Source organism: Mastacembelus armatus, chromosome 17, assembly GCF_900324485.2.
Source record: "Mastacembelus armatus chromosome 17, fMasArm1.2, whole genome shotgun sequence".
NCBI lineage: Eukaryota > Metazoa > Chordata > Actinopteri > Synbranchiformes > Mastacembelidae > Mastacembelus > Mastacembelus armatus.
Window position 1 is genome coordinate 11,464,399 of NC_046649.1, and position 26,895 is coordinate 11,491,293.

The 26,895-nt window shown below is 41.6% G+C and overlaps 1 protein-coding gene across 1 annotated transcript; it reads left to right on the forward strand.

The window, feature by feature from the left end:
- The first annotated feature begins 930 nt into the window (after positions 1-930).
- On the forward strand, positions 931-26,520 carry LOC113134276 (semaphorin-6B-like). Its single transcript, XM_026313556.1, has 18 exons — positions 931-1,069; positions 1,156-1,233; positions 13,595-13,718; positions 14,627-14,738; positions 15,489-15,549; positions 15,628-15,690; positions 18,292-18,390; positions 18,474-18,564; positions 18,815-18,934; positions 19,538-19,626; positions 19,728-19,945; positions 20,035-20,166; positions 20,436-20,585; positions 20,732-20,908; positions 21,412-21,552; positions 22,328-22,405; positions 23,895-23,956; positions 25,535-26,520. Exons 3-18 carry the CDS (start codon positions 13,598-13,600, stop codon positions 26,518-26,520), a joined length of 2,700 nt encoding a protein of 899 aa, XP_026169341.1. The 5' UTR covers positions 931-1,069; positions 1,156-1,233; positions 13,595-13,597.
- Positions 26,521-26,895: the final 375 nt, after the last annotated feature.

Below are 26,895 nucleotides of genomic sequence, written 5' to 3' on the forward strand. Positions count from 1 at the left end.
TTTAAAACTATTACAATATCATAATGATATCACCTATTATCGCATTTATATCGCACAAATAGTTATACTGATATAAAATAATGTAGAAATGTATACAGAGCTATGTCTAAATTCATGTGACTATTTTAAGGCTTCACAACATTTCACATATTGGTTCTTTAGATATTGTTTATTCCTCTGATAATACGAAATATGGTATAGCCTTCAGTTTCAAAGTGCCATACGTTTTGTAAAATAGACTTTCCAAGGAATGCTTTTTTATCAACAATACTTAACTAGGCATTTAGGAGAAAAACAGATCAACAAGATAAAGGACCGATTCAGTCCAACATGCTTCAATTTGAAAAAATAAAAACTAGGCCTATCTAGAATCAGGGGTGGAACAAGTAGCCTATTCTTTCCAACATCCTTTATTAGTATAATTTCAAAACCAGACTGTTAAAATACTCGATTTCAAATAAAGGTACTGCAGTTATTATATACTATAAATACGTGTAGACTATTGAGTTCTGGACCCTTTAACTCACAACTTTATGGCTTAACAAACTGTCTGTGTGTGCGTGCGCGCGCGCGCGTGTGAGATAGGGAGAGAGAGATAGGGAGAGAGAGATAGAGAGAGAGAGAGGTCCTCCATTCATCATTGATCCACTGCAGGACTGTGTTTCAGGGGTGTGAATTATGGGCCCCTGGTGTCACTGTGCCTGCTCTGCGTTGGGCATTTCACCTCGCCACAGTAAATTTAAAAAAGGGATTAGAAAGTGGATTTTGCTGACTACTGCTTTCAAAGCCGTAGCTTGACCAAGTGCAGACAACCGGCCGGTCCCTCTGAAAGAAGACTTAAAACGCATTTGCAGGATTTGGGATTTTGCAAGGGTCTGAACAAGGCTACCGGGATCCACCGTACAGTGGATCACAGAGCCCAATAGGCTGCTGTGTGCACGTTCAGACTACGCACTTTTTCTCTCCAGGGGAAAAAAAAACCCGTTTTCTAGTTGACTGGGCGTTTTGGACGCGCTCTGTAAACGGTGATGCTACGGCGACGCACAGGAACCGTAGAGGGAAGAGACAGGTGAGGTGCGGCTGGCGATCTGCTGCTATTTCAGAGAGGCTTTGGATACCGAGATCCGTGGTATCCATCCACCCTTTTCTCCACAGAGAGGCAGAAGAGCGACCGGAGAGGGCGAGTTGGCGACTGGTACCTGCCTCAGCCTCCCTACCTGACCATCTGGTGCGGTGAGTGTGCCAAATAGTGGGACAGAGAGATGGATATCTGTGAGGGAGAAGGGGTGTGGATGGGATGAACAGGTATATACAGCATGTGCGCAATTTTATTACTGCCACCAAACGCGATGCAGCATTATTATTCCTCCGGGTTAGCGGATGGATGTCTGTTAAATATCGTCTGGAGCACGGTGGACATGAACTGTTCTTTGTGTCTGCTGCAAGTTTAGTGTTTTATTTACATATCATGTGTGCACCGTTTTTTTTTTTTTTTTTGCATCGTATATCATTGTTCTTTCACGTGTTGCATAGGATCTTACGGTGTTTCTTTCACGTAGGTTTTGAAGTGATGTCTCAGCAAAAAGAGCTCGCAATACTTAAACATTATAACACTGCATCGCAAGGGCGAGCACAAAGCCTGGCTGAAATTCTCATTTGGATCACGACCCAGATCATAGGTCGAGATCTAAATGATGTGTTTTTCTTTCAGGTGTTATATTTAATTGTTCCTTTGTGTAAATGAATCACGTTTTCTTAAATATTTAGATTTCAGATTTACAAGAGTAAAGGTCAGATCTGGTGATTTGGAAGCCATAAAATCTATTGATTATGTCATCACTCAGTAGTGTAGCACATGATACACACACAGAGCAGGTTCTCCATATGTACTGTACAGAAAAGTTTACATAAATGAAAAGAAATGGATAGTTATTATGGATTTAGACAGCATGAAGCTGGTGTCACTGGAATCCAGAGAACAAAAACAAAGACAAATGCAGAAAGCGAACACTCTAAAACATATCTTTTTCCCTAAATGTGTCCTGTAGCCTACACTTATGGTAAGTTGCCATCTAAATTGCCCATAACCACGCTGCAAACTCACAACCTCCATGGCCCAAATGCTCACTCACTGCCAACACAGCTCTTACTGAAGTGATTTAATAGTTATATGTAATTTATTGTTTACAACTTCATCCTTCACACTGAAAGCTATCAAGTTCCACAGAAGGACTATAACAGCTAGCAGCTGCTGCTGTTTATGTTTGTGTTTCTGTGTGAGGTGAAAGGCACAAATATATGATTATAGACAAATAAATAAATACATAAAAGAAGGAGGGGATGAGACAGAAACGCAGGCAGACAGATTGGGGGATACAAAGGATAAAGTGTGGTAGATAGCAATCTGGCATATAGGCTACAGGGGGATAGGCAGAGGATGTAAACAACAGAAAAAGAAATGATGGAGCAGAAAGCAGAGTGAACGAGCGTTGAGGGAGAGGGGCTGCAGACAGCAGTCTGAGCGGGTGTGAATGGTCTCCCTGTTATCCCCGCTGCCCACACAGACGGCCACACAGCAGCCGTGTGAGCAGGTGCTAACTCCACCACACAGCAACCGCAGGGAACAACAGGTGCAGCCACTGTCTCCCTTTGGAAGGCAGTCTAACACCCGCCCATCCCAAACATACAGCTACAGCAAAGCCTTCTAACACCCACAATCCATACTGAAGGGGCCCAAATGGATACTTCAATTTACATTTAGGCAACTAGCATGGAAAGGCTAGGCTGGAGTAATTCAATTAAAAAAATTAATTATGCTGCAAAACAAAGTTGGAACCACTTGAAGCAATAAGGCAGAAGAGACTGCAGGTAAAAGCAATCTAAGAGAACCTCAGGGTGAGACAACTGTCCACAGGGACCTTTAATGAGCTCTATTGATCACATAGGACCCTATTCAATCACGCGTGCTAAGCCGCAAACTGGACATCTCAAGCATGGAGAAAAATTAGTTTGGATTGCAGCATAATACTGTCTATTCCCTCAGAGAAAGTAAATCAACGGCAGATTAGTGTGGAGGGGTTGCTAAGGAGCAGGTTTCTAGAAATGTGTAGAATGACAGTTTAAGATCTTGTGTGTGTGTGTGAGACAAAACAGGCAGAAGATGTTGGAAGGAGAGAGATGTTACCTAACAGCTTTTCTGTTCCGATTGCCAAGAGAGTACATCAAGCAATCGACGACAAATGGCGTCTCTTTACCTCTGGTACACAGACAGCAACACTGACTGACCAAAACACACTGTTGTGATAAGCTGCCACTGAACTTGTAGTTTTCTATTTCTACTTTGAGATTTTAGTTTGAATAAAAGTATATTTTGTAATTTTTAACCTGAAGTCACTGTACATTTTCTTGTTTTCTTTGTCTGCTCTGTTTTGCTTATGTGCTCTTACAGTGGCTAGATGAACCTTAATACCTTCCAATACTTACGGTGTCAATTCCCATTTGTCCTGACAGCAAATCTTGTCTGCATTGAAAGGCAGACAGGATTATTCACTAATCTGAGCCTAAAGAAAAACAAATTAATAGTGGCAAGAAGCTCAAACAAATGCTTATGTTTCTCATAAATAACTTCTGTGGTTCCAGTTTCACACTCTGCTCAGTGTTTATCTTGGAGTAATCGTTGGTAGGATTCTTTAGAAAAAATGAAACACTGAGAAGGGTGCTGAAGCTCGCAGATCTGAGTGCAATAAGATCAGGAGGACATAGCTGAGTTGGCATCTGCTGAATGACCTATTCCAGCGGGGTCTTCAGAGTGTGGACCTCGGGGAGTCATTGTGCAGGACTGAGGGGACCAGAGGGTCAGGATTCATGCAGGCAGATACTTTGTTCACTTGTCAGAAACTAACTCTTATCCTGAGACAGGTATTCATAATAAACTCCCTCATGCAAAACACTCTCTGTGTTGATGTGTGAGGCTTTCAGGAGCCTAACCGGGATCCTTGGACAAGTCCTTCCAGATGTTTAAAAAGAAAGGAGCAAGCTGTCACAGAAGCTGTGGAGCTTAACTTACAGTACAGGAAACTCTGCTGTAAATTGTCTGTGGTGCCATCATCTGTACACCACAAGATAAATTGTATTTAGGTGGCAAACACAGCTGCATCAAGAGGTGCTGGTTGCTGTATCAGCCACATATACTGTGTATGAATCCCTTGCAGTTGTTTTCAGTGTAAAAAATCCGTCATTCTCTTTACAGTGCCCATGCATCTTCAGTTTTATGACTCTGTCTTCAAAGATTTCTCCCCAGAGCTGCAGGCTCTTTTTAATGCAGCCCTGTGCACATTGTGGCATCACTGCACATGCTATAACATGCTAATGTGTAGTCATTTTGCAGCGCATTGCCGTGTTTACGGTTTTCGTCTTAAAAACTCTTAAACATCTAGAGGTCAGGTAGATAATTGCATATACATGATTCATGACTGCGTAAATGTTTAGGGTGCACACACACATATTTTATGCATGTGTACTGTTTGTATGTCTGTACTGGAGTGTGTATAAGGGTCATAATAATTATAGGTTAGGTTGTCTCTGAGATGAACCCTTCTCTTTGTATGCAGCTGGTCCTCCACTTTAAATGCCTGGCAATTGGGTTGTGAGTGATACCACAGCTGTTTCACCTTAAAAAGATAGAGGTAGTCTAATCTCTTCCCTCCTGTGATCTCATTTACATAACCAAATTGCAAAGTGAGAAAATGACCGTCCACTTTATGTTTTTTACTAAAGCACTCACACACATCTTCGCACACAAAAAATAAGCAAATAACCAAGTAACCTTTTCTCAAATGCCAACCACTGAGGCAATTTAATGTTTTATTTCTTTGCACAAAATGAATGGAGATATATAGGAACTTGGTCTATCTTCATATATATCACTGCTTTTGTTGTTTAGCAAATTCATTGAGCAGCTAAGCCAAAGGCAGGCTTTAGTTATGGCAGCTTAGCCAGAGGGATTTGGAAGACTTTTTTACTGGAAGATAAAGGCACATCTGAGTCTTTTGTCTCCCAGTTACTTGAGATAGGTGTGTAGCCTGATGAAGCTTTGTTGTAGCTAATCTTTCTCTCGCCTTCATCCTGTCCTCTCCTGCACTCATTCCTTCTTCACAACAAACACAACTTTTCTCTTTTAATTATGGCTTTTCATCTAGGGCCCAGTCACAACTGAGAGGAAAGGAGAAAAGCATAGCAGAAACACAATTATACCTCCGAAGTGGAGAGACAACTCTCAGGGGAGGTGTCATCTTTGCGTAGTGGTGTTTTTGCTGTGGGTGTGTTTGTCCGTGTGTGTGTGTGTGTGTGCGCACACACGCATGCATGTATCATATGCATGTGTGCACAAGACAATCCACAAGCAGGTTTTTTGGCATTGTGATATCTGTTGTGTGTAGACCACCTATTGTGAGCTGTTATCCTCTTAGCAGGTTTCTGCCAAAAGAGCTATATTTACCCTTACTGGTGATCATAGCACACAAAGAACAACACGATGAAAATATGAGCTACCTTTCAGCCTGTACACAGGGTAGCTATGCGATATATATTAATGGCTGCCACGATGAGACTTAGCACCTTTTTAGTGTAGTCTTAGTGAAAGTGGAAAACTGAAAGGCAAAGAAATATTGGATTGTGGTCTATGATAACAAACCAAAAATGTGACAAAAATTGCTATTTTTGGCAGGTATCAGCATTTATCTTCATGAAAAGAACACCGAATTTCAAGAAATGAATTGATTCTTCTTTGTGCTACATATTAGAAAATGACAAAGGTTAAAGTTAAGACATGGTTAAGAAGCAGATAAAATGCTCTGTGGAGATGTAGACTACCTTGTATAGTACAAAGGGCACCATTACCATGTGACAGAAAGAATAACAATAGCATTAGAACAAATTCAGATGAAAAACCTTTGTCACTGTTGTGTAATTAGACTGCATCTTCACTGCTGTTGTATCAGGTCTGTGTGTGTGTGTGTGTGTGTGTGTGTGTGTGTACTGTGTGTCTGAGCGAATGCACTGCATACTCATGTGCTCGCCTCTTGCTCAGAGCTGTGCAGTGAATGTATATGTGCTTACTGCAGTCAAACTCTGGTTAGTAACGTTTGCCCTTGCTACCGCTTTGCACAGCACCAGAAATGTTTGTGTGACTGAGTGTGTTGTTTTCACACACATTTCTGTCTCATTGCAGAAACAGGAATACGTTCTATTTTTTTAGTCTGCATTTGGCTATTTGCAAATGAGTGATTGCTTTGTACATGCATTTCTGAGCAGTGTGTTTATTCCACACTATGTACACATCTGTTATCTATAAGCTGATATCTCACTGCATCCATAGACTACTGTGTGTCTATCATGAGCAGCAATTCTGTTTTAAGCAGAAGGCCTTATTGGGGAAGAAGTCTGGGGGGAGATGGAGCTCTTTCTGGCTAGACTCCAGCTCTGTCCATCCTATTTTAATTACCTATGGCACTCACCCAGGGGAATATCTTTCTCTTCTTCCCTGTCTGTATCTTCTTTTCTCTCTTTTCCTTCATATCCCTCTCTCTCTCTCTCTCACACACATCTCCTCTTTTCATCTCCCCCTTTCATTACTCATTCACTCTGACTGTCTCTTTTTTCTTTTTCACACATAACCTAACAGCGCATAGCTGCGTCAAAGGCCTATGCAGAGGTAACCTTTGCATTAGCATATAAATGACCCTGTAGATTGAATAGTATTTTAGGATATTTAACAGCAAAAGACTGTTCCCTTAACTCTGATTAGACCTGCTCTAAGGAGACAGGCAGCCACTTGAGCGAATATCGCCAACCACCTTGATAAGATAAAAACTTGACACACTGATTCTGCTGCTGAAGCAGGCATGATTGTGTGTGGGTGTGTATCTTTGTGCACATTTGCTCTTCTGCGCGTTTGTATATGCGTGCATGTCATCGGATGCACGCATATACAGGTATTAGACTAAATATCTGTGTTCCTTTTTCTTCTCCAACTTGTTTGCATTGACACCATGTGGATCTGGTGTCACCTGTTATGGCAGATTTATAATAGCCTACAACAAATAATTAATCCCACAGCAACCATTTCAACTTGCATCAAATTTGGAAACCCCAGCCAGCAGTACTGGCATACATGAACTTCATAAATCACTATTACTGCTACAGTGACATGTGGATTTAACTAGCATTTACCGACCGAGCTAGTAATTTTTTAAAGTAATATCAGTGTGTGAAATTAAATAGTTTGACATTTTAGGAAATATGCTCATTTGCTTTCTACTGGAGAGTTAGATCAGAGGATAAAGCTACACCCAGCAGCCAGTTAGCTTAGCTTTGCACAAAAGCTGAAAACGCAGGGAAACAGCTAGAATGGCTATGTCAAAAGGTTAAAAAAATCTGCCGACCAGCACTTCTAAAGCTCAGTAAATAACATGTTAGATCTTGTTTGTTTAATCCCTGCAGAAGCTAAAGTGTGAAAATGTCAATTTGCCGTTTTACACAAATGTGCAGTAGACTATTCTTTCTGGAGTCCACTTGCCAACACATAGTCACTGCGCTCCAAGAAACAGACAGTGTATTTGCATAGTTCCAAAATATGAAATTTGAATCAAAAGTTTAATATATATAGTATCAAGCCTACACTAATAACATAGTGGGCCATTATTACATGTAAAATGGATTTTTACCCATTGATCTATTCTCTGATGTATTTGTTGTTTATTTTCGATTGAGTGGCCTGCTATAATATAAAATCTCTGATTCCTTCATTAAATACTGGTTCCCCAACACATTATTGAAGTGAATGAGAGAATTTCCAACTGATACAAATACAGTCAGCACATTTGTCAATAACATATGTTAGTTTCTAATTGCTGGTTTTTCAACTGCATGTTGTTGTGGTGAATTAAAAAAAAACATTGTACAGTTTCTTTAACAAATATATGTATTAATGTCTGAAACAGGTTTATCAACAAATGACATGGCGCATCAAAAACATGCCACATTAAAGGTTACATTAAAGCTATATTCTATTTTCACTTTGTGTGGCATAAATGTGAGCTAGCTGTCAATTCAATCCTTTACACTGAGAAATATTACCAGCTTTGTCTTCAAACCTGACAGTAGACACCTGAGAGTAAAATCTGTTAAGTTACCAAATTGCACAGCTTTTTTTTTTTGCAGTCATGCAAGGTTTGTCTAAACTTTTACTGTAATATGATGTAAATTCATCACTGTGCCATAGTAAGAAAAACATTCTGAAATCTGTTCATGTCCTTTCTTTTCTCAGCTGAAATCCATTTTAAGTTTATTAATGAAGCTATAAGGCTTGTGGGATGAAGTACTGAAGTGTGAAGGTGACCCACTTCTCCCAGTTTAGCCTGTGTCTGTGTCTCTACCCTCAGGCTTTATTCCAGGCTTTAACTTGTATACTGTCCTCAAGGAGCAAGTGATAGCAGGGTGTGGAGGACTCTATTCCAGCCATGTTTTTATGATGATATACATCTTTTTTACAGTTTAAACCAACCGGTCATAATAATCCGGGTCTGAGCTGCATTAAGAAAAAGCGTTTAAGAAAAGAGAGTTATTTTTATTTTTCCAAATCAAATTTCTGGTGAAACAAATGCCCAGTAAAGTTATTATTTTTAATGGATTTGAACGGTTTTACATAAACACAAAACAATATTCTAAAGTTAGCTCACCCAGGCTGATGGAGTCAGCTGAAACATTACTTTAAGAGGAAATCCTGTGACCAAAAAAAAAGAAGCTTCAATATAAGCATTGTTTCTAAGTGAAAGTGTAATACATGTATTGGACTACAGATTTCAATGAACTATATTGTCTTGCCAGTGTGTGGAAAATGTGGAGACAAAATGCTCCCCCATCCCCCTCCTTGCTGAGAAAGAGGGGGCCCCATGCTCGTTACTATATCTGTGTCCATGTGCATGTTCATCCACAATGGAATGAACGTTTATGGATTTGGGTTAAGGCTTAAGTGTATGCATAATGTAAGTGTGTGCTTGTTTGCATTCATGTGTGCGCACATGTCTGTGTTAGAGGGCGAACCCGCCCTCCTCACTTTTGCATCCACTGCAACAGAACATCTCTGACTAGCTTTGCTATTGGTTGCTACGGTAACAAAGGCACAGAGTAGAGTGGCTGCAGCAGCTAAACAGAGAGCGAGAGACAGCAAGAAAGAGAGCGAGAGTGAGAAGGAACGATTTCGCCTGTGGACCTAATCACAAAGACACATTCAACACATCAGAAAACACAGTTCAAATCCACTGACAAGCAAAATGTCACCATGGAAAAATGGGTTTAGATTTTCTACGCTTATGTTTTCTGTCATACACATTTATACTCGTGCATGCGAGAGGATTTACTAACTTCTTTGCTGTAGTTGGGTGCAGCACAGGTCATGACTTAGGCATCTCAGTGCTTTTAACATCAGTGGGGTGGTTTTGGTTAGCTGTGTGTCCATGCCTTCAGACAGACTGCTGAGGCCTTTTTTTATTTATGTCTTTGTGTTTCCTCATGGTCAGTAAATGCTCCTCAGTGGAGAGGGATGGTGCTCTTTATTCTGTCGCTGTTTAGCAGGATGAAAGTGTATTGATTTTGCTCAGCAGCTATAAGACTTGAGGTGCCTTGTGCAAATAGAAGTGTGTCCAATATGCGTTAAAGCAGGCCGTTTTTTTTTTTTGTTGTTGTTTTTTGAAAGGACTCATGGGTAAATATTAAATAGATAGTCATGAAACACATATCATTTACAAATCTTCTTGACTTTCTCAGGGTTATATAGAAATTCCCAGCATGCTACTCAGCCTCTTGTCATGCCTGTTAGCTCAGCTCAGCTGTGGTGGGTGAGCAGGAGCACACAAGAAGAAAAATATCTAATGTAATGGCCAATGAGTAGCAAACATATGGACAAATTGATAAGAGGTGAGAGCAGGTGATTCTGCTTCTTCACATGACCTACTGATTGGGTAATGAAGTGAGTGTTAACAGGTGATTTGGTAATGGGATGCTTGATCTGGCTAGATTACACTGTGTGGCTGTTGCCTTCATTACATGCATCCCATGATAACTGCGTCACACCATTTAATCCTATCACACCAGCATGATCTGACACAAATAACAGAACACCCTTTCATCTTTCCACTCACATGGCTCTCTTCCCTTGATTTCCTGATACTCATTCTGTCACTAGGGCTCTGTTTTTTATAGCTTGATGAGCTGGAAGTCTGTATCTCTTTTCCTCGTTTTGTCTTTTTTGTCAAAACCATGTCTGCCTTTTAGCTTTCATCTCTCTCGCTTCTCTGTCTTCTGTCAGCAGGGAAAACTCAGCCCGTTTGATAGCCAAACGTCAAAGTGCTGCCCCAAGCCTCTTTTTATAGCCCAGAGCATTAAAAATACTGCCTTTGCCATAGCAGTGACCAGCAGCAGACCTCTAATATGTTGGCCTTGGCCTTGATCTGATGGTTTATCTTATGGATCAATAACTTTAATCAATGTGCACTCTAATGAGAAGGCCTCATCAATAATTAGCTACAGTGTTTACAGGGTTTAGTATGTTGCATGTACAGTTCACAGGTGTATTTGTGTGTGTGTGTGTGTGTGTGTGTGTGTGTGTGTGTGTGTGTGAGGCTGGGAAGAAGAATGCCCAGGTCTGAATGTTTGCTCGCTATTATGTGTATTTACAAGCTTTTAGCAGAGTTACTACATGATATATGCTGTATATTCGTGTTTTTAGAATAAGCTGGACTGTGCAAAAATGCCACCAGTCTTCACGAGCTTCAAAACAAGCCATATGTCAATGCATAAGGAAAGATATTTTTATTGTGTCAGGAATTATAAAAATATGTTTATGGGGCTTTTTCAGTCTTAATACTTATCTATCTCAAAATACTATCTCAAACAGTTTATATTAATGGATTTTTACACCTCTGTTATTGTATTTTGTCCATTTTATGTCTGATTGCTTATGAAAGTATAAACTATTCATAGATTCAGTGAGATACACTGTGAGCTGCAAATTGGGGCCTGTATTTATAGCCCTTATTTGTTTACATTTTAGCTACTTGGCAACCTTGAATGTATATCAAATGAGCTATTATCAGTTGTTAACATACCCATAGATGTAAAAAATATGATTAAGTTCTGAAGTGACACGGAGGGTCTTTGTTCTATTATTGTCTCCTGGATTTATGGACATTTATTCATAATGGACATCAGAGATACTGATATCCTCAGAAAGTGTATGTCACACTGAAGGTTACAAGGTGTATCGTGTCTGGCTCTTCAGAGTTGACTGAGCTATGACATTGAAGGGGAGTGAGATTTTTCTGATGCATCGCTTGTTTGATGTATCACTCTTTGGAAAGCCATTAATGTGAGTCTATAAAGGTATGATGCCTAATCTCGCTGGGACACCCGCTTCATTTAATGCTATCCATCCATCCTTTCAGTCCAGACAAGACAGCAGAATTTCATTTTAGGTTTAAGCATCAAATTTAGATCTCTCATATGAAACGGCCAAAATGAAATGAGTCTGACCCTAAACCTGACTCAATCAGTACTAGCTCAGGAAATCCCAGTGGAGAGACAGATGAAACAAGCCTTCCACACCTCCTCAGGGCTCCTCCAATGCATTTGATGAGGGGGGGACTTAGAGATGTCAAACTTGCAATCACTGGTCTTGAATTTAATTTGAAGTAGCCCCTGGTGTACAGTCTACAGCCTGCGTCGCCTCACTGATGTCTTCAATGAGCTTGTCACTCAAGCTCGTGCACATTCTGAAATGTTGGCAACACAGGTGACTGTGCTCACGAGCGTGTGTCATCTTGGTGTATCTGTGTGCTTCAATAGCAGTAGTCATCACCTTAGCAACTAGCACATCCACCTCTCTACCTGCTGTTCTATCTCTGAACACAGTCATGGGGGTTTTATCCTGGAAAACAAGCTGAGAAATAGAATGAAAAAGAAATGAAAGGAGGAAGTGGGTGATGGGGGTAGAGAGATGGAGGATGAAAGGAAATAGGCGGGGGTTGGGGGAAACATGAAACATGGTATCCAGGTTAATTTGATGGGAACATCATTCACATTACTCACATCTTTTCTTCAGTTTCTAGCCCTTGTTTTCCTTTAGGGTCCATCAAACTTTACATTTTCCACAATTTTCACAGTGGTCTCAGCGAGACCAACCCCAGACAGAACTCCAGTAATACGCCCTCTCCTCATTTGTCTCGTCTTTTCTTCTCTTTATATCCCCTCTTGCCTTTCAAAGTATTCTCACATCAAAGACAGTTTGTTCTGCCACGAAAGCTGTATAGCTGAACCACAGGCGGTCTGGATACATGCATAGAAAAGCTTCATTTAAACATGTGTTTGAAGGTACGGCTGCCACAATTTATGTCTGGCAGTAACTTATGAGCAGCAGTGTTATTTCACTATCTAGTTTTATAGGTGCAATAGATACTGATGAATAGCCCAAGGACTTGTTTTTGACTGTTTTACCCCTTTGCATGGGTTTTTTAAGCTATTCCAGCACCATATCTCCATAGATGACAGTATCTGTCTGTCTGTAGGTTGGACAATCATTTGGTCTAAACTGAAATATCTCAAAAATTATTGGATAGATTATCATGATATTTTGTACAGACATTTGTGTTCATCATATGGTGAATCTTGAACTGACTTTGGTGATTACTTGACTGTCACACTATAAAATATTCCTATTTATAAGTGATGTTCCCACCTGCATCAGCTGCAGTTTTTGTGTCGTGCTAATTATCAAATATCAGCATTCTACCCAGCTAAAACAGAAAATGATGAATATGGTAAACATGATCACTTCTAAGCATCAGCATGTTAGCGTCATCATTATAGCATTAAAATGCTGACATTAGATTTAACCCAAGCTGTGTGTTGCTGTGTGTGCACATATCTCACAGTGTGACCCTTCTGTGGCTTCTTAACATTTTAAAGACCAAAACTGCCTTCCCTTGCTCATGATTTAGGGCATTCTTGACTTCCGACCTTTAGAAAGACATTGTCCAGCTTTCCCAAGTCACTCCCTTCATCTCTTTCTTTTCTGGCCATTCTCCCTGATCCATGAAGACCAGCTCCCTCTTTTTTGTTGCTACTTACCAGTAATATAGCCTCCATATGTGCACATAGAAACATTGTTAGTGAAAGAAAAATGACCACCCAAAGTGTCTTTGTAATCCTGTGAATGTTTTATCTCTCAGCGAGTTATATGGCTCCGAGACCGCCCTTTAATTCAAAGAGTTTGACAATGAAGTGACATTTCTGACAATAGATCCCTATTACACCACTAAAACAGACAATAGAAACACATTTGCTTCCTGATGAAGCCAGACTGGTGGCTGCAGTCACTCAGCTGCACTGCTGACCCTGTCCTCACACACGACACCCACATGCAGAAACCTGTTGGTTATTTCTTACATACACACACACGCACCATCTCCCATGCACACACATGGACATACATGCCTACAGTGCACAACAAAATGTCTCTCTCATCTCTCTCTGTTAACAGTGCATGTGTGCTGCTGCCATGGCGACAGTGGCTCCTCCCCTCCCATTTCTCCTCCTGCTGCTTCAGCTGGCTGAAGGCTCGTTCCCAGAGGAGCCCAGTCCGCTCAGCTACGTCCCCGCAGAGGGTATGTGTCCTTCCCACTGTGTGCAAGTGTGACTACACGCATGTGTGTATGTGCAGCAATGATTAATGGATTTCATGGTGGATGTGGTAATCAGGGGTCAAGGGTCAGAGCCTTGGTGTGGAGCTGCTTTTGAGCTACCTGAGCATGCAGATAAATAAAAAGACTTCACTCCTCTTCTCAATGGGAGTATATTGAATTAGTGAATATGAGAGAGAACAAAGGCATAAAGGAAAAAAAGAGGGAAAAATTATTATTGTCTTGCCTATATGTAGAGAGGTGCAGGAAGATGAAAACCAGGGAGACTAGCTTGGACAGGGTGATACAGATGACAAGCGAGAAGGCTAAGGGGTGCAGAAGAGGGAGGAGACAGCTGGAGATGGATCTCTATGTCCTCTCCCCCTCCCCTCCAGTCAAGGACAATGAGACATTTTTCCAATCCATCTCTTGACGATGAGGGCTCCCCGTAGGGATTATTGTCTTCTTAAAAAGTTTTTCATAGCCTGCCGCTTTCTCTCTGCACCTGTTTGTCCTCTCTCATTTATCCAAAATGTACACAATAAAATAATAACTTCAGTGAATAGAGTTTTCTCATTACCGAGCGGCATGCATCAACAGAAGTAAAAACACTAAGAGGATAAAAGTGTTTGAGTTGGCTGTAACTGCTACACCATTCGTCCCTGCCATTATCTTTGTTTTCCTAAACAAGGCATCAAGAATGAGTGAAGACACTATTAAAGTGAAGGTTAGAGAAGCTGTTTTATAGCCTGCCTGAGTTCTTTAGGAAAATATAAATGAGAAAAGTGCTTTCTCTGTCCTCAACTGTCAAAGCATTCTTGAGCAAGGCACTTCATTTCCAGTTGTTTTAGTAAGATTTTCACGCTCTGTGTCTGTCTGTGTGCACATGCCAGTGGTGAGGAGGTATCCAGTGTTCTTGGGCAGAGCTCATCGTTCAGCTCAGAGACAGGAGCTGCACATCCAGACGGTCCTCCAAGTCAATCGCACTCTTTACATAGGAGCCAGGTAACCCACGGCAACCGCCTCCTCTGTGTTGTGTTACTGACGTGTTCACAGTAATATCTTTTTGCTTTAATTTGATGCCACAGATTCCATCTGCTGTCACTCTGCAGTAGGCATTTTCAGTTTGTTGTAGTACAGATAGATTGAATCTTGTTTATTAAATGTCAACTGAAAGCTGTTTGTTCTCATCACTCTTATCCATGATACATGGAAAATAAAAATTAGTTTATCTCAGTGGTAGACAAATAGATGTTAATGGCCCCAATCAGGACCTCAAGTATTTTTGCTATACTCTAATCCAAATACTCTAATCTCCATCACCTTCCCAGAGGAGGGCAAAAGTGTTCAGATCAAAACTTTTACCACCTCAAATGAAAGAGAGGCAAGTAAACCCAGACTCCTGTGCCTTGTGCTGAAATGAAGACTAATAAACATACCTAAAGAATAATAAATAATATATTCCACCTCAATTACATAGCACATTTACATAGTTCTAACACCTTTTGATCTGCCTGTTTGTCCAGTACTTTTATTCAGCCATACAAGAAGCACTCCACTATTTTGCACAACCCATAAATGAGTCAGCTAGCCTTCACATGCTAATGGCAAAAATTACATCTGCTGTTATATAAACTGCTGGTTTATATAACATGCTGTTTACAATATATATATATATATATATATATATATCAGCTATCATATCCTATTATTAAATTTGTATTTTGTGGGTCTGATTTGTTATGTGTTTTGTAGAGATGACTTTTACAGAGTGGAGCTAGATAACATGGCAGGTGATGAGATGTTCTACAGCAAGGTAAGACACACACAAGCACAAACATACATGAATAAGTGCTGGCAAACAATTTCTGACCGTGACTCAATGCTTTGACAGAAGCGGACGTGGGAATCCAATAAGAACGACATTCGAGTGTGTCGGATGAAGGGCAAACATGAGGTATCGTGCTTGTACACATCACTCTGACTTTGGGATCCACTCATACATGCATCAGCACTATTTACACTATCACACGCATGGACAGGCACAGCAGCTGTTGGAGAAACCTTATTTCCTTTGGGTGCACCTGCATATGGTATTTACACAAATTTGATCTTGTTGATACAGAATCAGCACATCAATTAATCAGTGATACACAACCCAGGCTAGACCCTGCATTAAACCACTTTCCCTTATATTTCGAATTCATGGCCTGTGAGCAAGGTGAGAAACAATTATGTGTGTATTTAAGGTAATAATCGACAGTGCTGTGCAATATGAAGGCAATGTGATCAGTTATACAAAAGAAAAAGATTTGATGTCAGCATAGCCTGATTGATAATAAAAGCTATACTGTATAAAATAGCAGTGCCATTGGCAAAATCCAATTATGGCAGAACTCATGGAAAAAGAAAAAGAAGCGACAGGAAACGTTAGAGAGCAAACTGAGCCGAGTGACACAGCCTCAGGGAGGAAACAGTAATTGAAATCAGTTGAAGAAGGGAGGTTGGTGGGATGTGTGTGGGCGGAGGAATAACATAAGGAGGAGGGTCGTCACCAGGTAAGAAAAAAAACAGAGGTGGAGAGACAACCAGAAGGAAATGATGTGTCGCTTCAAGGAACACATGAAAGAGGAAAAGATGTTGGAGCGAAAAGGAATTAGAGCTATGATAAAAAAAAAAAAGGTAAGAAGACTGGCCCAAGGTAGAAATGATGATAAGAGAGAGTAAGAGGAAGATGACAAGACAGAAAGGTAGATAATATTAGCTAAAGCCCTCTAACTCAGATAAAAGTGATTAAATTCAGGACAACGGACATTACTGATGGCATTGAATCATTTGACTTATAGTACTGACTGGTTCTGTGACAGGCAAAGAATAGACATCCCCAGCACAGCAGTTTAAGTGTGCCTTCAAGCACTGGCATAATGTAATTGTGATTGGCCCCAATTGTGCAATTTTTTTTTTTTGCCCCCCCCCCACCCTAAATATAAGTACACACTCATGCACACACAGACACACACACAGACCCACAAAGCCATCCCAGACCAACACAAAGCAGACAATAACTATGCCACCATGGAGAGGCTCACCATGAAATTCCTATCCTGAAAACCAGCTTTTGATTAGCACCACAGACAGTGCCAGTTTTATCAGCACTGATCTAACAGCCTGGCCCAGATTCAAATCACCACACAGGCCTTTGACAGCATCTGGGCCCCAGTGCACTACACCGGTTGCACCACAGCGCTGCCTTTCTGCCACCTGTGACCCAGCTTCAACAACACATCTAAATGGAGCGCAGTTTTTTATGTTTTTAAAACTTTTCAACATCTTTGGACATGGGCTTCTTTACCTTCTTGTAAAGAGATTGCCACCTCTCTTGCTTCTGTGCTGTAAACATGAAGCTGGCACCATCAGCTGGGTAGCTTAGCTTTGCTGGCATCCCTTCACAACTGGACGAACACAAAAAGCTATAACTTGAGCTTTAGAGGTGCTGACAGATGGATTTTGATTCCTTACCACAGAACCAGGTGAGCTGTTTCTCCTTCTTACCAGCCTTTGTATTAAGCTAAGCAGGCACTGGTTTCAGCTACGTATTTGCGATACAGATGTGAGAGAAGTATGAATCTAATTTGCGAGAAAGTGAATAAATGCTTTTCCCAAAAATATCAAACTTTTCTATTTACTCCTACCTGGGGATTTTCTCATTTGGCAAGTTAAAAAATCTGCCCTGAAGATGCTCTGTAACTTTTATGGCACCGAAATTGTATCGTTTACCAGTATTACCAGCATAACCAACACATTTGACAGATGGAAATGTTTTGCCCATTCAATCTCTTTTAAAGTAAAATTTGGGCAGAATTAATGGCATGCTGATTAATCGCTGCAGTTCAAACACACACTGGGATACTGTTAGTAGATTAACATGTATAATTCAGTGCCAAGTAAGTGCACTGGTTTTTGGTATTTGGCAAATAATAATAAGTGATGTGCAAATAAAATTGTATGCAAAGTACTGTCCTGATCCTAAAATACTGTTCAGCAAAAGATGTGTCACACTTAACTGTGAATTAGTAACACTACCTAGCATCAGTCATTATCACTAAGGAGCACAGAATTTCGCTCCTGATGAGCAAATCTGGAGCTGTAGGGGGGAAAAAGTGTTAGCCTACTTATTTACCTACTCAGGTATATTTTATTGGTTTTAGCTACATGTCATTTGACAGTGAACAACGAGCACAAAAGCAATAACAACAACTCCATCAAGCTTCAAATTCAATAGAGTTTCTGCTCAATCAGCAGCCAACACAGTGAAGACTGCCACAAAGTCTCTGTCCTTCTGTTCCTGAAGAGTAATTGAGGTTGTTATTTCCACTATCAATTGATTTAAGCTGCATCCTTCATACTTTACACTGGCAGTGTTTTTGATCTGACTGGTAGTATTGAGCTTAGCTTTGATCAAAATCCATATTTTTCATGTTGATCCGTACCTTATGATTTCCTGTTCTTCTTCAATAGTCTCCCTTTCGTGTCTTTTTTTTTTTTTCTTTTTCTGCAGGGAGAGTGTCGTAATTTCATCAAGGTTCTGCTGAGCCAGCATGGTGGCCTGTTTATATGTGGAACAAACGCCTTCAACCCACTGTGTGCCAACTACACCGTTAGTATTCATCTACATTGTCTCTCAGCTATGTGTGTGTGTAGGTGTGTATGTATGTATATATGAAACTTTTCCTGTTACAGAGGGACACTCTAGAGATGGTCGGAGAGCCTGTCAGTGGGATGGCACGGTGCCCATATGATCCGCGACATGCCAATGTGGCATTATTTGCAGGTAGAGTTTGCACACTAAAGCTGGAGGATATAGGCTTTCTAGCAGACATCACACTCAGCTTCCAGCTCCAGACACAGAAATGTCTGCGTCCTTGTGTTTACTTTTACAAATGATTTATAGTCAGACCTCTCATGGCATTGCTTGTTTGGTTTTAATCTTCCTGACCTTGTCCTATCTCTCCATCTAAATCTTCCCCTTTTCCTCCTTAATCTGCACCTTTCGTCTCTCTGTGCATGTCTTTTGCTCTCAGATGGAAGTCTCTTTACCGGTACTGTGACAGATTTCCTGGCCATCGATGCAGTGATCTATCGAAGCCTCGGCGACAGCCCCGCCCTCCGCACGGTCAAACATGATTCCAAATGGTTCAGAGGTACTTTTAGAAACAGATGCATTAACAATGATCGTCCAGAGCCAGATGCCTTGAACAGACTTCAACAGACTATTGAAATAGACTTATTTCAAGAGACAATAAAAAAGCACCAGAACCAATTCCAGAAACCATCATCATTACCTACAATAGTACCTACTCAAAGACAATTGAACCACTATCTTTTCATGAGTGGCTCATGGATAAATAAAATGTTTTTTTTTGGTGGGGGGGGGGCGACAAAAAAGCTATATTTAACAAGAAAGATACCTTATTAGTTTAATTTTTGTTCAGTTTATTGATGGTTTAAAATCATTCAGGGTGATCTATTGAGGTTAATCACACTACAGATTCAGGGTTTTAGCTGGGACAGGTCAAAGCTGAAACAGCTCTGGATGAATAAATGATAAATAATGTGTATCCTTTTGTCTATGGTGATAAATTAAACAGGACATGAATATTTAATGAGGGAGGCCGACGGACAGCAGCGGCCTGTGTTACTGTTATTACAGCTCCACAAAGCACTACATTTGGCCCCAGGCACTTTGTCACTACTGTTCTCTAGTGTGTGTTTGTCTAACAGTGTTTTCTGATATTACCTTTCAGAACCCTACTTTGTGAGCGCCATGGAGTGGGGGCCTCATATTTATTTCTTCTTCAGAGAGATGGCCATGGAGTTTAATCATCTAGAGAAGGTGCTCTCTCTTTGTCCCTTCCTTTCCCTCAATGTTTATTTGCTTTTTTTATGCAATTATCTCTCAATATCTCTTCCATACCATTGCTTTTTATATTCTAGGTAATGGTGTCTCGTGTGGCTCGTGTATGTAAGGCAGATCTGGGCGGCTCTCAGCGCGTCCTTGAGAAACAATGGACAACGTTTCTAAAGGCACGACTCAACTGCTCCATCCCGGGAGATTCACATTTTTACTTCAACCTCTTACATGCCACAAGCAACATCATCCACATGCAAGGGCGAGATGTCATCCTTGGTCTCTTTTCCACGCCACCTAACAGGTGCAGAGACTCACACAACCTACACAGAGAGAAGCTCAAACACTATTTATTTTCCTCACTGCTGTCTTCTTTCTTCTTGTCTCTGGCAGCATCCCTGGCTCTGCGGTGTGTGTGTTTGACATGCAGCAGCTCGCTCATGTCTTTGAGGGCCGGTTTAAAGAGCAGAAATCCCCAGAGTCTATTTGGACTCCTGTACCGGATGAAGCGGTGCCTAAACCGAGGTATTGTTATGAAAAGCGCATATGAGCAGAACTGCCTCACATACATTGTGCTCTCCTTACTCCCCTGCTATAAGCTGCAACTGTCAATCACAGTGCAACTTCACAACTATTCAGCAAATATTGTAATGCAGCCAAAAAAAAACCCTCTTCTGGCTCTTTGCTTCTTGCTCTCTCTGGACTGTGACACTATCTGTCTTTCCTCTCTCTCTTTCTTCTATCTATCCTCTCTCTGTCGTCCATTCTTACATTTAGTTTTTTTCTGTCTGCAGACCAGGGGGGTGTGCAGTGCAGGGATCCAGATTTAGCTCCTCTACCACTCTGCCAGACGAAGTACTGAACTTTGTGAAGACCCACCCACTGATGGATGAGACAGTCCCGCTGTTGGGACATAGGCCCTGGGTGGTCAAGACTATGGGACGGTACACAGACTGACATGAATTATTTAAAAGCGCCCATGCAGATCATTTTCATGTCATGCAAACAGGACGCATAAACATAAATCCTCACCTAGAGGTAAGGATCTCAAAAGTACTTTTTGACCTATGTTGCTGATCCGTCTGTGTAGGTACCAGCTGACGGCCATGGTGGTGGACACAGAGGCTGGCCCTCATAAGAACCGCACAGTGTTGTTCCTGGGCTCAACCAGAGGAACCATCCTCAAGTTCTTAATGGTTCCCAATGGAGATTCAGTGTCCCACAGCAGTGTGTTTCTGGAGGAGGTGGAAGGATTCAACCCAGAGAAGTGAGTAGGAGTCAAGAGACATTAGTAAATGACATATTTTAGCATATTGCTTCAGGTATAGTTGATATCTGGGGAACAGCAGTGTTTTTACCCAAAAGCAATCTTCAATTACATTTTTTAAATATTTGATTTGTAGTTGCAGGTTACATTTAAATCCTTAATGATATCCTTAAAACTTAAAAATAAGCATCTTTTTTGTTGTTGAACAGACCAACATGGTCAGTATAAGAACTATCATCCCGTATTTTCATATCCAGAAAATGTTTTCAACTCAAATTCAGTTATTTACTGTGCAATACAGCAAAAGAGCAAAAGACAAAAAATATGGACTAAAAGTTTAAAGCAGATGCAAATGGAGATTTTTTTTTTTTTGCTTCATTCATTTAAGTGAAACAGGAGCAGACTCTGATCCCTCAATAAAACTCTAATTTACCAATGTTGTGACTGCTGTGTGAGTGTGCACATGTATTTGAGGCTGCATTTGTGTGTCTCACTGTCTCCAGGTGTGGCGAGGACTCTCCTCAGGCTCGTCAGCTCTTGTCTCTGTCACTGGACCGGACCAGCCACACTCTGCTGCTGGCCTTCCCCTCCTGTTTGGTTCGAGTGCCCACATCTCACTGTCACCTGCACTCACGCTGCATGAAGTGAGTGACACACAGTCACCTGTTTTTTTTTTTGTTGTTGTTTGTTTTGGTTTTTTTTGCAGCCTATTTCCCAATCCCTCTGGCTGATAATAAGCTTCCTTTAAATGTAGCAGAGGCAATTAGTCAAGGTAACACTTTTTGTTTAGCATTTGTTTTTTGTTTGTTTTTTGTTTTCTCACTCCCTGTTGCTACAGTCATCTCAATAAAATTTGCAATTCAGTTTTTGTTTTAGACAGCAGGGGATGGATAGCATGTGTGCTTGTCAAACCACAGCTACCTTCTTTACTATTTATTTTGGGCTAATTTGTTTCTCTGGGAAATGTTAACTTGACACTTGAGATGTCAAGATCATGATTTATTATGAATACCAAGAAGACATTTGTTTATTACTGCACATGTGGGGAAGTTGTTTTGAAGCACAACTCTGCACTGTGAACCTCATTTCTACAGCAGCCTGATATTATATTTGGACACAGGAAACTGTGAACAAGTAGCAACTCCATACAATGTGTGCGACTGCTGCTGTAAGATTAACACCAGGTGTTACTTTTCAAAACATATCACATCACTAGTTTCCTTGCTAAATTGTACCTCTTCTCCTTGTGTTGGAGAGGCAATGTTCTTTAAGTTTCCCTTTGAGAGATTCCTGCTATATTTAAAAGCTAAAATGGTCAAAATAGCCTCTGTGAGAAAAAGGGCAATGCCCAGTATGTTTTAAGTTGTGTGTGTGTGTGTGTGTGTGTGTGTGTGTGTGTGTGTGTGTGTGTGTGTGTAGGAGCTGTCTCGCCTCCAGGGATCCATACTGTGGCTGGACCAGAGGCAGCACCTGCTCCTTCTTGAGACCAGGCACACGGTGAGAAGAACACACACACACACACACACACACACACACCATCCTGTGACGGAGAGTGCTGTAAAATGGTGGCTGTGTGATCTTGTAATTCAAGTGCCTGTGTCTGCACACATCTTTTAGACTAGAGACTTTTCTGTATGTGTTCAAAGAGGTGAAAAGGGCATATACACATATGTAAGAAAACATGAACAACGTTATCAGAGCTATTTCCTACTCAGTAATAGAAATCACACTCTGGCCAAATGTGATACAGTAAAGAAGACAACATAATTAAATAGCTTAGTGTTCAAAATGAGCAACAGTAGCTATTGTTATTTTAATAAATTTAAGCGTGGATTTAAGTGTGATTAAATTTAAGTGCAGTTAAATCTTTGATAGTGACTATTCACCTTTCTGGAGTATACCTGATCAGACCTGGACAAAATGTATTTCATTTCAGTAACACACATCATTATTATTAAATATTAAAAAATTATTCATTACAATCTTTCATGCCTTTATTGAACAGACCCATTGAACATGTGTCCTGATGGAAAAATAAATGAACCCTTGGATTTAATAACTGGTCAAATGTCCTGTGACAACAGTAACTTCCAACAAGTCCTTCTGCACATCTGCAGGTCAGATCTGCACAGGGTTCAGTGGGAATTTTAGGCAATTTTTCTTACACAACTGCTTTAGCGCTGACATATTCTTAGGATGTCTGGTGTGAATAGCTCTCTGAGGCCATTTTACAGCATTTCTATTAGGTTAAGGTCTGTGCTCCGACTGGGTCACTGCAGAAAGTGGATTTTCTGATGTCAGTCTGTGCTAGATTTACTTTGTTTAGGGTCATTGTCCTGCTGTGTCCTCCCAGTGATGGCAAGCTGTCCAGGTCCAGAGACAGCAGAACAGTCTCAAATAATGATGATCCCTCCACTGTATTACACCGTTAGGTTGATGTTTCCTGCAGTTGTTACTCTGGGCCTGTAGCCTCCAGCTTGGCACCCACTTCATGGGAAAGTAGCCACAACACTAAATCATCTGCATTTATAGACAGTTTATCAAATTGTAGACTGATAACTGTCTGAACTCTGTGAGATTACGTTACTTTCTAACCCTTACTTTAGTTTGGAACCTTTTTGCAGGTGTATTGAGACCAGCATTTCCTGACCGTGAGTCTTCTCAGGTCTCTTTTTGCAAGCATGGTCAACAGCAGCAGAGGCTTCTAGTGGATAGCAAACTAAAAATGTTACAATTTTAAAGTAACTAAAGAACAATGCGGTGATTTATGCTGATAACTAAAATAAATGGTGTTTGTTCATTTAGCAAATGTAAACGTATATTTTATGACAAATGTTTTATGACCTATTTATTTTATATTTTTACTTTGTATTTATTTAATGGATTAAGGGCAGTGTGATGACATAGGCTTTTTTACTTTTTTGGATTTTAAAAAAGAAATATTTACACCTCTGATTATTAACTTGTGATCTTTTTATGGCTGCAGGCTACCGTTTCAACAAGATGTGGAATACGGAAACGCCACCTCCCATCTAGGAGATTGTGACGGTAGGTTGCAGCACTGTGACATAGATGTTTCCATCTCTGTACAGTGAAGTCAGGCAGGCGCCACCTAGTGGTTCCATCCCTTATTACACCTGTCACTGAACATTTTGTTCTAAAAAAAATATATACTTGTGTAATTTAGCACATTTTAATTATCCAAGGTGTAATATGATTTCCTCACCAGCTCAACAAGATCCATTTATCCTTGATAGTAGAATGTAGAATGTTTTGGTGTGTTTGTCAGAGATGAATCAGGCGGGAGAGCTGGGTTTTTGGTTTCAGCTTTGCTTCCTACTGGTCAAAACACTCCCAGTGTGAGACTGTTTAATTAGGGAGGATATGAAATAGGTGGAGATACTAACAGTCAGTACAAGACTGCAGGATGGGAAAAGGAACATGCTCCTTCATGGGAGGGTTTGTTGCCTCAAAGTTGAATGACTGAGGGCATCCAGTAAGCAAGCTGGAAATAACTTTGCAGAAAACACTGTCACTTCTGTTGAGAGGTTAAGATGTCACTGCCGCAGCACCACAGGAGCCCACTGTGACATTCTGAAATTCAGTCAATGGAAACCAAAAAAAAGTTATTTCCTTTCCTTTCAGCAAATCCTTTCTGAACTGTTCTGCCAGTTTTAACCCAGTGTCAAAGTCATAAAATTAATTTGCTTGATCTTTCAAAAAAACGTCTAGCACATTCCTCTCATCATATTAATTTGTTTTGAACAGATAGGCTTTTAGGCTTCATCCCACTTACTGTAGAAACTGATAGCAGTAGAAATGAGGCTGCGGACCTAACATGCTCTAAACTGAGAGATGAAAGTGCAGGAGACGCCAAGCCAGAAACAGGCATGTGGTGCTGTGTCTGCAGATGGAAGTGATTAGAGCTGGGTGGAAACACTGAGGTAATGGTATGCAGCGAAGAGAGACTCTCTGACCAGGCTGCAGGAAAGTGTGAGGAGAGAAGGGGACAGAAATAGAGAGGAGAGGAGAGGAGAGGAGAGGAGAGGAGAGGAGAGGAGAGGAAAGGAAAGGAAAGGAAAGGAAAGGAAAGGAGAGGAGAGGAGAGGAGAGGAGAGGAGAGGAAAGGAAAGGAAAGGAAAGGAAAGGAAAGGAGAGGAGAGGAGAGGAGAGGAAAGGAAAGGAAAGGAAAGGAAAGGAAAGGAAAGGAGAGGAGAGGAGAGGAGAGGAGTGGAGAGGAGTCAGCCGTTCTGGTCTGAGCTGTGGTGATGACAAGTGCAGGCCTCTCTGAATCTGGATCCAGTGGAGCCTCAAGGCCAGACTGGAGATAAACTCATCAACATAGAAAATAATCATGTAATGAATTTCCTGAATTTTCCTTTGGGACAGAATGAAGTTTATCTTATCTTATCAATGCTGAACATGCTGATCACTAACTATAGTTGTTTGTGATTATTGAGTTATTATGATGGGTTATTTCTTGTGAGGGCAAAAGCACTATGCAGAAGTGGCAGAACAGCACTAAATGTAATCAAAATCATCATTTTAAAAAGCTCCCTGTGGACAGATGCTGAGAAAGGATGTCCACTAAATGTCATCTTCATAATTGTGTCTCTTAATCATCAGGAATTCTGCAGCAAAGTTTACTGATTGAACCAGAGAGCCTGGTCTCCCTCAACCTTCTAGTAGCATCTGCAGTCTCAGCATTTACCATCGGAGCGGCGCTCTCCGGCCTCGCAGTGTGCTGGATCATGGCCCACAAGCCCACCAACCGTCGCCATGGCAACACCTCCCAGTCCTCTATTCAGCGGCGAGACAGAGGTCTGCTGAGTAACGGCGGTGGGATGGGAGGCTCTGTGCTGAGTGTGACACGGCAGGGAGGTGGGGAGCGCCCCTGCTCCCAGGGCGGGGAGACTCTGTTCGTCATGCCCAATGGCTGGGTGAAGTCAGGAGAGCTCGACCCCGGTTTCCTGCCCACCCCAGAGCATACACCCCAGCAGAAGCGCAGAGGTCTGCGCCTGTCTGACTCCAATTCTGGAGGGTGGGACACCAGCCAGACATACCTGGGGGGAGGCTCTGTGGGTCTGGGATCCCCCTGCCGGATGCCCCCTTCTGTCTACCTGACCACCAGACTGTTTCAGCAGGGTGGAGGTGGGAGGCACAGTGGTGAGGGCCGAGGGAATGACACGCCACGCCAGCACTATGTCTGTCTGAGCAAGCAAGAAAAAGGAGGGAAGGGGACACCCAAAGCCCCTCTCAGGAAGTCTGCAGGAGAATATGTTTACCCCATGACCCCCCAGGACTCGCCTGAGCGTCGGAGGGTGGTGTCAGCACCCAGCGCCCCCATGGAGTATGGTGAGCCGCTGCCTTTGCGCTGGCCAGCCCCAGAAGGATACATCCTCAGCAGTCATGGCATGGTCCCTGTCCCCCTGCCCCCACCCTCTATGCCCACACCCAGCAGCCAGGCATATGTGTCCCAGCAACATACCCCTGCGCTGAGCAGGGCTTTGCTGAGAGGAGCCCTGGAACGAGGAGAGCTGGGGGAGCTGGTGGATCTCAGCCAGCTGATGAGTAAGAAGAACTGCAGTGACAGGACTCAGACTGGTCAGTGACTGCTGAGAAAATGAAGGAGACAAGAGTCTTTCTATGTCAGAAGCTCTCTAGATCTCTCTTTCCTCCTTATTCTGTCTATTCCTCTCCCCCTTACCTTCACTTTTCCCTGCATCTTTATTTCATTGTCATTCAGCTCCTTCGATCTCCTCAGCCAACCCCGACTCCACCCCATGATGAGTCTCTCCTTATGACTGGCTGCTGGGTCTGCCACTCATATCCTGGCTCACACTAATTGGTCAGATGGACTGAGGTTGTTGCTGTGTCTGCATTGCAGAGTTGCCTCTCTCTCCTGGTACTCAGTAGCAGCAGGAAGAAGGAGGAGAGAGGATGGAGAGGAAAGAAAGAAAAAAAAAAGAACAAATGAACAATCGAAC